Below are 11,227 nucleotides of genomic sequence, written 5' to 3'. Positions count from 1 at the left end.
AGTTTCAGGTAGAATCACCAAACATTTTCAGGGTGGACTCATGCTGACAAGCATGGAAATCTGACGGAAGACGTCATTTATTGCTCACTGACCACTAAACCAGCAGTTTTGTGGCGTTAATGTCAGGGTCTGTGACCTCCTGCTGACAGGAAGTGACTCTGACACATCTCAGCATCTTTCCCGTTCTCAGGTCGTGCTGGGATTACACGGATGCTTCCCAGCCAAAAACTGCTGGTAGGTGAGGCTGTCTGCGCGCTCGCCGGTGCGGCTCTTCCTCTCCAGGAACAGGGCCATGGCGTCCCGCGGAGGGTCAGCGATGCTGTGGCTCCACGGGGTCTCTGTGATCCCCAGCAGCTCACGCACACGGGCAGAGATGACCTGCAGGAGGCACAGCGGCGGGGGGTCTTTCATCAAGCTGACTTCACACAAGCTATTCAATTGAAAAGATCTATAAGACGTCATCAAAATGAAGAAGAAAAGCAACATTCCTCCTCAAAAGATGCTCTCTTTTTTCCCCCTTTTTCTGCAGAAAGGATGTGCTACTAGTGGAGGAACCAATTGGGTATCTCGTTAGGGCTGAGAGGAGCTCACATTAGTTTGCAGCAGAGGATCTGGTGTGGCCTGCTTTCTCTGCAAAAATGGCAGACCTGACGAGTTCTGCTAAGAAACCAGATTCTGCGGGCGTCTGCACCTCACCCACGGATGTGGAGTCGGTTCACGCGGAGTCACATCGACACACAAGGCCGGCCTATATTTATTCAAGCTGCCAGAACACCTGGACGAGTTCGAAGGGACTTCCTGTTGGTGATTTTTCTTGTTTGCAAGATGCTGTGCAGCATATTTTACCCAGAGTGCAGAGCTGCCCGCTGCACAGCGGAGCAGAATTGTGTCATCTGCTGGCAGGTGGAAATGTGGGCACGATTATTTATACATTTCTATTCACAGGGCAGGAATAATTCAAGGAGAACGGTGCAAACTTTTCTGAGAAATGAAACTGTAGGGGTGGGAGTTTTCATCAAAGGAATAAAAGGAACAGCGTGTTATACCAAAAATAATTTAAATGGAGCTAAAGACACAGTTAGTTGGGAAGAAAAACTGCTATGATGACTTTTTTTCATCAATAGTACTTTTCCAAACATCTTTAAGTTGTATTGCTCAGGTTTTTGATTGAAAGAAATCTGCCATAAATGTTTGTATGTCTGGAATCAATACCTGCATGTCTTTAAAATCAACAATTCCAAGTTTGGGCAGATTGCTGCAGTTTACAAAAATGAGTTTTCGTCCATTGATCTGATTCTCAGTGAAACAAGCCTGAAACAGAAAAAAAACATTTTTTGTGTGTAAATTATCTTATTTATTTATTTTCTTTACCAATCTTTTGGCATCTACCTGGAAACGTTTGTACCTTATACTGTGGATATCCTAAGGACTCAATCCAGTTTGCAACAGAAACACAATCCCACTGCAAGAACTCCATGTTGTCTGAAAGCAGGTCGCCATGGAAACGGTGGCCTGGCATTCAGAGCAGCAAACCATTTTCCATCCAATGTCTAAGAGGGCAGTTATGTTATTTATGAAAGGTTATAATTTTTTATTTTTCAATAAAAAGATATTTATTTACATTTATGTCTCGATAAGAAACAAATGAATTTGATTTTAATACATGAATGTGTTTAAAAAAATACATATATTTTAATAATATTTCAATTGAAAAATATGGTATTATTGAATGTTTATTTTGATTTATGTTCAGTTTAATAAAAATAATCATTTGTGATTAATTTATCAAACTTTCAATTTTACTTCTCTTTTCTAAGCCAATCATCGTCTCTTAATTTGGGGCGGTTGGCCTTTATCGTGTTTTAATTGGCTGTTAAAAATACAGGTCCCGCTCACGTGATCTGAAACAGCGAATAGCGTAGCGTCTCTTTTTCATAGATCTAAAGAACATCCGGATGAGCGAATGTCGCTGTCATTTTCCGTCTTTTTCAGCTGTAGATCTGGAGCTCCGCCTCCTCCCCTTCCTTCATACCTCGGAACTGTTTGCAGGCGAAGTTCTCCGCTCTCCGGGGGTCTTCTGGGTCGCTTGAAGGGCTTCAGGACCGGGAAACAAGTCACCTGACACGCCACAATGGCGGCTCTGCTCCTCCGGTCGCTTTTAAACAAAAAGGTACGAACAATTTCGTGCTCGTTCTTGCAGAACCGACCGTTGGTTCTTTTGGGCACGTCTGCAACTCAAGTCGGCTAATACCCCGAGCCGCATCGGCTAACAAAGTCATGCGCTCGGTACCACTCCCCCCACCATGCCAAACCCGCACCCCATGCCAGAACCGAACCGTCCTGTGAGCTTTGAAGACCCTCTCTGATCAAAATGGTGTTTTTCTGATTATTTTTTTATTCAAATCGTTGTGAAGCAGCAGCTGACAAAAATATGCAGTGTGAAAGGGATCCTATTTCTACACTGGGCGGGGCCACAAGCTCCCCGCTCCGCTCCATTCTCATAGGTCCACGAGATTCTGAATGTTGTTTATCTCTGTTCCTAGACTCCCGTCCAGCTGGGTCGCATGTGTTACTCCTCCTCTTCCTCAGTGGTAAGAAGACTCCGTCAATCAGGATCAGCTGATCAATGTCATGCAGTTCACTCTGACCATTGATTGCAAAAGAAAACTGGACTGAGTGACCCCGCCCCCCTGGCGTCCCAAACAGGAAGTGCTAAGAAGCCAAAATCCCATAGACTTTTATAGATAAATACTCAGTCGTTATCTTTGTCCAATAATCTTTTTTTCTTCTTCATATTTTTATGTGTAGTTTAAGTCACTTAAGTTCTAATCTGGCCAATCAGATGCCTCAATTAAAAGTAGGTGGTGTCTTCTGGCTCCCATGTCCAGACATTTTAAAAGCTTGTCAGATCAAGTGGGAGGGGTGTGGCCTTCCAACAAGCTCACTGCTGATTGTCTTGAGGGGTTGCCGCAGAAACGCAGTTTTCTGTTTTACATTAAAAAGAACAGTTTTGTCATGGTGTGTGCTTAATTATCTGTGCTTCCTTTGGATGTTTTCAAGCCCACCACCAAGCTTTTCATCGACGGCAAGTTTGTCGAGTCCAACTCATCGGAATGGCTGGACGTTCACAACCCGGTGAGTATTTCACCTGCAGCTTTTAGGTCATTTTAGGTTCATAGAGAAAATTAAAGTATTTTGTTTCCCCACATTAGATTGGCTATCGATGCAGCTCTGGGAAATTTCTAGGGCTCTTGATTTGTAGATTCAGACAGTTCTTGAAACTGGCGACCATGGTGCACTAAGTAGTTGGTAGTTTAAGGTATTTGAACACAACCATTGACGGTAAATGAGAACTGGACTGAGTGACCTCTCCCCTTCTGGCTTTCCAAACAGGAAGTGGCTCCAATAAGCCAAAATCCCACAGAAGAAGAAAAACCATTCTGGCTCTGATACCTTTTTTTGTTTTAACATATTCTTGATTAACCAAAAGTTTTGTTCCTGTTTTTTTTTTTTTTTTTAATTATAAACTGACCAATCAAATTCCTCAATTTAAAAATAGACGGGCTTGCTGGCCTTCCAACAAGCTCCCTCCTTGAAACGTTGACTGGACCGACTTGGTCCAGTCACTGCTTGGTGACGATTTCTGGCTCCGTATCTAAAAAATAAAGATAAATAAAGGCGGACAAATTGACGGAATTTCAATGGAGCTGGAAGTAAACCTATTGTTTATGGATGACGTCACACTCAGTCCAGTTGTCCTATACAGTCGATGGTTGACGGCCAAGCTTTAAGGTCACGTGATGGCGACTTTGCTCTGGTCCGGTCCGTCTCCTCAGGCCACTAACCAAGTGGTGGGACGCGTTCCCAAAGCCACTCAGGAGGAGATGCTGGCGGCCGTGGATTCCTGCTCCAGGAGCTTCCAGTCCTGGTCTGAGACCTCCATCCTCACCCGGCAGCAGGTCTTCTTACGCTACCAGCAGCTCATCAAGGATAACATCGTAAGAAGATCCCCTCCGTCTGTCCGGTAAACGACTGCTCCTCCACTACTGATCTGTGCTCCTCTCTTGTTAATATTTCAGAAGGAACTGTCGAAAATAATCACCCTGGAGCAGGGCAAAACGCTGGCCGATGCAGAGGGAGATGTTTTCCGGGGACTGCGTAAGTTCTTCACTGAGAGATTCCTGATCCTGTTGGAGTGACGACGCCTTCGTGAAAAGCTTCCCTTTGAATTTAAGTTTCATTTAAAGTTTGTGTTAAAGTCCGCAGAGAGAGCTTTGAAGTGCGTCCTGCTCCAAAATAATTACCGTCTCCTCCTCGTCGTCTAAATGAGGAGCTTTGGTTCACTTTAGCAGCTTTTAATCTCCAAAAAAACTCTTGAAAAATGAAGTTAGTTGTGTAGATAAAAAGGGGGAACGGGCTTTTCTTCTCACATAACGGTCCCTCGTTTTCCTGTTCCTGGCATGTTTGCAGTTCTGTCGACAGACTGCAGCTCCGTTTGTAGGCGTGCCCCCCCCACACACACACACAGGGGAAACGCTGCTTCATTTCTGTTAATGGTTTGGAATATAAATGTGGAGGTTCATCAGTGAAGTAAAACATGTCAAGAGGTCGTTTTGACTTATTTGCTCCTCCACACGTGGGTTTGGTGATGTTTGGTTGGATTTGGGGTTGAGTAGGAGTTTGCATCGTTTGAAACATTTGATTTTAGACTTTTTATTTTTATTTTTTTTTAAATCTTTCTATCTCTGCTCTGAAGCTTTGGGACGCTTCGCTGCTAAATTTCAGACTTCGTCTTCACAAAAGCATTCGGTCACAAATGCTGTCATTTTTATTGTTAAAGTGCTTGACGATGATGATGATGATGATGAAATACAGATGGGTGGGGGACTTTTGTAAGTTTTAGGTTTGTTGTGTTGTTATTGTATAGGTTTGTTATTGTTTATTCGCACACAGATGTGCAAGAAGTAAATAAACACCTTTCATTTTCTAAAATTCTTTATTTAAAAGGCAAAGCAAACAATTGAAATCAGGGCTGCACGATATGAAGAAAACTCGTAATATTAGTGATCAATATTCGATGACGACATCATTTGCAGTACATGAGGAAATGGCAAAACAACTAAATAAATCATTTCCATTTTACTGCAAACAGTTTAATTTAAATTGGATTCAACTTAAATTATTTCTACATGGGAGGCATCTAACATAAAACGGCTCCATCTGATTGGTCAAATGCATAAAGATATTTGATTCCTTAAATACTTCAAGTTGCCATAAGATTGTTTTAGTCACATTTAAGGTAACCATTTATTGCAATGTTCACGTCTTCTGTGACATCCGTATTGCACAGCTTGATATTGAGATCATGGTAAATTTGCAATTTATTGTGCAGGCTTAAATGTAATCACTTAGTAAAATTACTTCCTTTAGTGTTCAGTTTTTCTTTCAGAAGCTCTTTTTGGCGTTGTTGAGCTTTGTCTGATTTGTGATCTTCACTGGTGTCCATGGATTACATGAAATCTTTCCACCTTTATCCACCTTTGTCATGGTAGGGAGGACACATCAATGTAAGGATCGGGTCATTTGGACCCCATAGGACAGCACAAGGGTTAAGACGCTTGGATCAAATATTTTTTAGAAGCGATAAGTGTCTATTGCACTTGTGTTGTATGCAGCGCATTATTGACTTTTTCTGCAGACTCCTGGGAGGTTTAAAGGTTTGTTGATTCAAGAAGTAAGAAAGGAAGTTTCATATTTAATTTTAGTTTTCCCCCCACAAAATGTTCCCCAGAAAAACCCAAACCTCCATACCTGCATTTCACTAAAGTAAAAAATAAACTGCATCCACTGTTTGGGGTTTAAATAACAGGAAACGCAGAAGAAACTCCAGCCAAAAGCCTTTTACGACGTGTAATTAAATCAAAGTTGCTTCTTTTAAACAGCATAGCAGATACATTTAGGAATTTCATTGGATGACCTCACCAGCCCTAATTGGTGTCTTCATGCCCCCTGTGGCTCGCTTGGATTATTGCAGGAAACTGGAACAGGACCTAAGAAGAATCTGTGTAGGAGAATGTTTTTGAACCTTTGAAAGTCCTGAAGAACCCCTGAGAACCTGACATGGATGAAGGAGAATCCTCAGAAACATTTCCTAGCAAAGATTGAAGTAAAGATGAGCAGCAAGTTTCAAAGTTAAACTCTGAAATGTGAAGATATTTATGTAGAAAAGCGTGGAACTACTAATGATGCCTCCTTTCTTACCTTTAAGAAGCAAAGGAGCACTGTTTGTTTTCCATTGTCTTTGGCAGATTTGAAGGTTTCCCGCTTTACTCTGTTGCCTAGGCTCGGCTTTTGTACTTGACGTTCATATGAAGGTGGGAGTTTTCCGTCTATTAAGGACCGACAAACTCTGTTCCGTGTCCTAAAGGAGGAGATGTTTTTCTCTGTCCTTCTTTGGTCGTACGCCAGTAAGCTAAGAAAGGAACATGTCAGGAATGCCCGGGATTTTAGAAAACTCCACTGGACGTATGAACCTTACTGTGCATCCAATAAGGGACCATTTGTATAATAAATCTCTGTTTCTTTCCTATTGATTGATCATTGGATCGTTTCCCTCCTCCTGACCCCATCAGAGGTGGTGGAGCATGCGTGCAGCATCACGTCCCTCATGCTGGGTGAAACCTTACCCTCCATCACCAAGGACATGGACACCTACACGTACCGCATGCCCATCGGCGTTTGCGCCGGCATCGCCCCCTTCAACTTTCCCGCCATGATCCCTCTGTGGATGTTTCCAATCGGGATGGTGTGTGGCAACACCTACCTGATGAAGCCGTCAGAGCGCGTCCCAGGGTGCACCATGCTTCTGGCCAAGCTGCTGCAGGACGCCGGGGCACCAGATGGCACGCTCAACATCATCCACGGACAGCATGCAGGTGAGGGCTTCATTTACTTTTTTAATGTCCTTTATCATCAAAAAAGCCCCACCACGATGAAAATGGTGTTTTTAGCATGTTCTTCTGAAACTATAAAATCGCCAAAAGCACCAGTGGGTCTTTACGAGGTTTTCAAAGCAGAAAGATCAGATTTTTATTTTGTTCCTCAAGGGAAACCGAAACGGTTAAAACGTTTGTACCTTTTTGCAGCCGTGAACTTCATCTGCGACCATCCCGCCATCAAAGCCATCAGCTTTGTGGGATCCAACCAGGCAGGAGAGTACATCTACGAGCGCGGATCCAAGAACGGGAAGCGAGTCCAGTCCAACATGGTACCTGGTCCTTAGTTCTGGAGCTCTCTCCTCTGAACACACCTGTTGACTTTCAGGTCGTGTGTTTAGGGAGCCAAGAACCACGGTGTCGTGATGCCCGATGCTAACAAAGAGAACACCATCAACCAGCTGGTGGGGGCCGCCTTTGGAGCGGCCGGTCAGCGCTGCATGGCTCTCTCCACCGCCATTTTCGTTGGGGAGAGTCGCGATTGGCTTCCGGAGCTGGTGGAGCGTTCCAAATTGCTGCACGTTAATGCGGGTAGGTAGTCATGTTTTGCACCCAAAAGGGTTCTGAAGACGCCATAAAGAGGGTAATCGTCTGCCGCAGGGGATCAGCCGGGGGCAGATGTGGGTCCCCTCATCTCTCCCGAGGCCAAAGCCCGGGTGGAACATCTGATTCAGAGTGGCGTCGACGAAGGCGCCAAGCTGTTGCTGGACGGGAGAAACGTCCGCGTGAAAGGATACGAGAACGGGAACTTCGTGGGACCCACCGTCTTGACCAACGTCTCGGTGAGCTGCTGGGCAGAACACCCGGCTGCAGGCGCTCGAACCCGCTCCCTGAGGTGACGCTCTTCCCTTCCAGCCGGAGATGACGTGCTACAAGGAGGAGATCTTCGGGCCGGTGCTGATCGTCCTGGAGGTCGACACGCTGGATGAAGCGATCGCCTTGATCAACAGAAACCCCTACGGCAATGGCACCGCCATCTTCACCACCAACGGAGCCACGGCGCGCAAATACACCCACGGGGTGGATGTTGGGCAGGTAAAGGCTCATCTGGATTTAGTTTTGAAGTTGGAGACATTTTGGCGAGGAAATTTAAAGCTTCTTCTGCTATGGAAGCTCCTATGGGTCTTTTTTGAACTTGTATACAAATGTGCACTAAATTATGATGATATGTTCACACCGGGCTCAAAATGCGTGTTCAAGCGACCACTTCCAATGAAAAGTCCGTGTAAACGTGCGTTCCGGGTTCAAAACTCTTGGGTATACGTGCGTTTTTAAGTTGGTTTTCGGGCTCTACATACAAAAAGTGCGGCCATTGAAAGGACGTTAAAACTTCAGCCAGTTGAACTTTTCCAATCAGCGATCCAGATTTAAACCACGAGGGTACCGTTTGAAAATTGATCATAGAGGAGAAATTATACGCTGAAGGACGCTCATAAATAATTAAATAGATATCGTCCTGACAGCATTTTGAATCGATACAAATATCACCAAATGAACTATCGCGATCAGCTAACCGTCTCTGGAGTTCTTAATGCACTACATCTCCCAGCAACCCCGGCCCACAGTTTCTGGATGCCACACACATGACTCATGTGCAACCACTCACAGTCAACTTAACCCTTGTGCTATCCTAGGCACTTTTACATTGGGAGTGGGGTCATCTAGACCAGTGTTCTTCAACTTTTATTGAGCCACGGCACACTTTAACCTTGACAAAAATCCCGCAGCACACCAGCATCCAAAAATAAAAGAAAAAGGTGAAACTCATAGTCTTTATTGTTCTACAGTCCCTCGCGTGCATTTTTGTGATAATTGTGGCAGAAAAAGCTGGAAGTTGCAGCAGTTTTTTTATAAAAGATGTAATAAAAGTTAAGTTACAAGATTTAAAAAACTGTTTGATGTGTGTTCGTTGTTGTTTCAAGACGTTAAGAGGAGAGACTCATTCTGCGCTGAGAAGCTGTCACTTTAACCCAATGCATCATGGGAGATGTAGTGAAATAACAACTGCCGAATGCAGACAGACTCTCTTCTCTGAGCGTTATTGTTTTGTTCACTGTTTCCACGGTCTGATACCAGATTCTGTGGAAAGCTACACCGCTAAAGACGAGCTTTAGCTGCTATTTTTGTTGGAACTGTGAGACTTTATGAGCAGAATCAGAACAAGGAAGTGAAGACTTTAACCACTTCTGATTGGTCAGACTGATGGCGTGTGATTAAGCCTCCAAGAATGATTGGTGGAGACAGTTAAAGGGGCGGGACTTTTCCGAAAACAGCTTTAGCTGCAGCTAAATCGCGGTACCGTCATTCTTATCAAAATGTCTTTAATAGAATCCAATAAAAACAAAGAAAAAAGTATTTTACGATCTTTCATATTCCTAACTACTCAGTGTTTTATCAGGAGATGGAAAATGTTTTTAGTTCAGTTAATGAGGGCAATTTCCTGCGGCACACTGGTTGAAAAACACTGGTCTAAACCCCACTAGACCTTTTTTCTTCAATGATTTGTGATCTTCACTGGTGTCCATGGATTACATGAAATCTCTCCACCTTTATCCACCTTTGTCATGGTAGGGAGAACACGTCAATGTAAGGGTGGATAGCACATAGGATAGCACAAGGGTTCTGGACTGGACTGAGCCTCACTCAGTGTGAAGTACTGTTTGTGCCGCTCTGCCTGCATCACCCAGAGTTATATCTGAACCTGATCTTCTGATCCTGTTTTGTCTCTGATTCTGTTTGCCTGTCGGCTCTCACCTGGATCCTGACTACCCCAGTCTCTTATTTGATGCTCCAAAGCTTGTTATTGCCTGCCTGACCCTGATTCAGCTTTGTGGACTTTTAGCTGAGCTAATAAACCTGCCGTCTGCTTGTTCTTGTGACAGCGCCTTACAGTGCAGAAAGTACTATATGTAAGTTGTTACAAACACGTATTATAAGTGAAAACAGGTTAAACTGATTCTTCCGTGCAGATTGGTGTGAACGTCCCCATCCCGGTTCCTCTCCCCATGTTTTCCTTCACCGGTTCCAGAGGCTCGTTCAGAGGAGACACCAACTTCTACGGCAAACAGGTGAGGAAATGAAAAAAGGCAGCAAGGAGGAACGTCTGTTCAAACCCCTCTGACCTTCTGCCGCCTCCAACAGGGCATCCAGTTCTACACTCAGATCAAGACCGTAACCTCGCAGTGGAAGGCCGAGGACGCCACAGTGAGCAGCCCAGCCGTTACCATGCCAACCATGGGACGCTAAGCTAAAAATGACTTCTTATGTAAGCCTTAAAAAGAAAAAAAAAAGCCTGAAGAGGGAGAATGGATGTACGTAGGAGACTGTTTGAATCTTTCGTAGTAGCAGAAACATGGAAGGATGTGGTTGAGTCTTCCATGGAGAACTTGTTTTTCTGTCTTGATCTAAACCGACCGGGACGACACGGGGAGTCGTCGATGTGTTTTATCCCGTTTTTCACTTCATCGTGGAAGCAGAACGTCTTCCACAAGCTTCTACTGAGGTTCAGGAATCTTCATCAGATTGTTCTGCTGAAGGATGGGATGTCATCTGCTTTTGTTTAAAGGAGGAAAGAAACATGGGAAGGTTGAAGCCTCAGCGAGACGGTCTGCTGGGTCCTGGAGAAGGGTTTACCTTTCTCCATGTGTCTGAGGCCTGCTCCACCTTTTGGTTAGGGAATTATCTTCCAAGAAGTCGTTAGGGTCCTCAAGTGTTCCTGTCGAAGGGTTTTAGGTGGTGTTTTCTCCAATACATTGAACAATCTCCAGAAAAGACGGTTCTTTTTTCCCATGGTGGTAAGATCTCTGGAAAGGTTCCCCTTCCGCTCTGAGGGGTGGGGAATCAGAGCTCCTTCCTGTGAGACGATGCTGTGAGGATTCTTCAGCTGCTCGCCGTTTAATAAAGATCACAAATTGAGTGAACTGAACTGTGACTCGCGTCCAACTCGTTCTTTCGCACTTTTGCCCATTAAGATAAGGACTTTGCTCTTTAGTTGACTGAGAGGTTAGAGGTGGAAATCTGCTGGAAATGAGCTCAGAAGACGTCAACAGACATCTCTCAGCTGGTCTGAACCCACCGAGAATGGAGGGAAGGAGCAGTTTGTCTGTGTTCCTGCAGGGTCCCTGCTTTGGTGCTGCTCAGAAAAACATCACAAAATGTCAGGAATGATTTAATTAGCTGCACTTTAGCTGGAAATGTTTTTCTTTTTGATTGGCAGGTGGGTGGGCTTTAAT

At 44.4% G+C, this 11,227-nt stretch overlaps 2 protein-coding genes across 2 annotated transcripts; one reads left to right on the top strand and one right to left on the bottom strand.

Annotated features, from left to right (window-relative positions):
- Window positions 1-40: 40 nt before the first annotated feature.
- samd15 (sterile alpha motif domain containing 15) lies at window positions 41-1,782 on the bottom strand. The gene is made up of 3 exons (XM_004083327.4): window positions 1,406-1,782; window positions 1,213-1,311; window positions 41-378 (listed from the first exon to the last, which is right to left on the bottom strand). The coding sequence occupies exons 1-3, from the start codon at window positions 1,517-1,519 to the stop codon at window positions 187-189; spliced, it is 405 nt and encodes a 134-aa protein (XP_004083375.2). The 5' UTR covers window positions 1,520-1,782; the 3' UTR covers window positions 41-186.
- A 157-nt stretch (window positions 1,783-1,939) lies between these two features.
- LOC101158320 (methylmalonate-semialdehyde dehydrogenase [acylating], mitochondrial) lies at window positions 1,940-10,926 on the top strand. Its single transcript, XM_004083326.3, has 12 exons — window positions 1,940-2,170; window positions 2,544-2,591; window positions 3,061-3,135; window positions 3,837-3,998; window positions 4,080-4,158; window positions 6,633-6,935; window positions 7,146-7,267; window positions 7,337-7,526; window positions 7,596-7,777; window positions 7,851-8,030; window positions 9,965-10,063; window positions 10,137-10,926. Exons 1-12 carry the CDS (start codon window positions 2,132-2,134, stop codon window positions 10,239-10,241), a joined length of 1,584 nt encoding a protein of 527 aa, XP_004083374.1. The 5' UTR covers window positions 1,940-2,131; the 3' UTR covers window positions 10,242-10,926.
- Window positions 10,927-11,227: the final 301 nt, after the last annotated feature.

This window comes from Oryzias latipes, chromosome 24 (assembly GCF_002234675.1).
Source record: "Oryzias latipes chromosome 24, ASM223467v1".
In the NCBI taxonomy this organism is placed as follows: Eukaryota; Metazoa; Chordata; class Actinopteri; order Beloniformes; family Adrianichthyidae; genus Oryzias; species Oryzias latipes.
Note: the sequence above shows the minus strand (reverse complement) of the source record. Positions and strands in the feature narration are given on the sequence as shown.

Bases quoted from the DNA above. Each gene is read 5' to 3' on its own strand.
- samd15 (XM_004083327.4), bottom strand. From the start codon at position 1,519: ATGCCAGGCCACCGTTTCCATGGCGACCTGCTTTCAGACAACATGGAG. The intron at 1,312-1,405 runs GTACAAACGTTT...TTTCTGTTTCAG, and splicing joins TAGGATATCCACAGTATAAG to GCTTGTTTCACTGAGAATCA. The intron at 379-1,212 runs GTATTGATTCCA...TGCCTCCTGCAG, and splicing joins TTGATTTTAAAGACATGCAG to GTCATCTCTGCCCGTGTGCG.
- LOC101158320 (XM_004083326.3), top strand. From the start codon at position 2,132: ATGGCGGCTCTGCTCCTCCGGTCGCTTTTAAACAAAAAG. The intron at 2,592-3,060 runs GTAAGAAGACTC...GATGTTTTCAAG, and splicing joins ACTCCTCCTCTTCCTCAGTG to CCCACCACCAAGCTTTTCAT. The intron at 3,999-4,079 runs GTAAGAAGATCC...TTAATATTTCAG, and splicing joins AGCTCATCAAGGATAACATC to AAGGAACTGTCGAAAATAAT.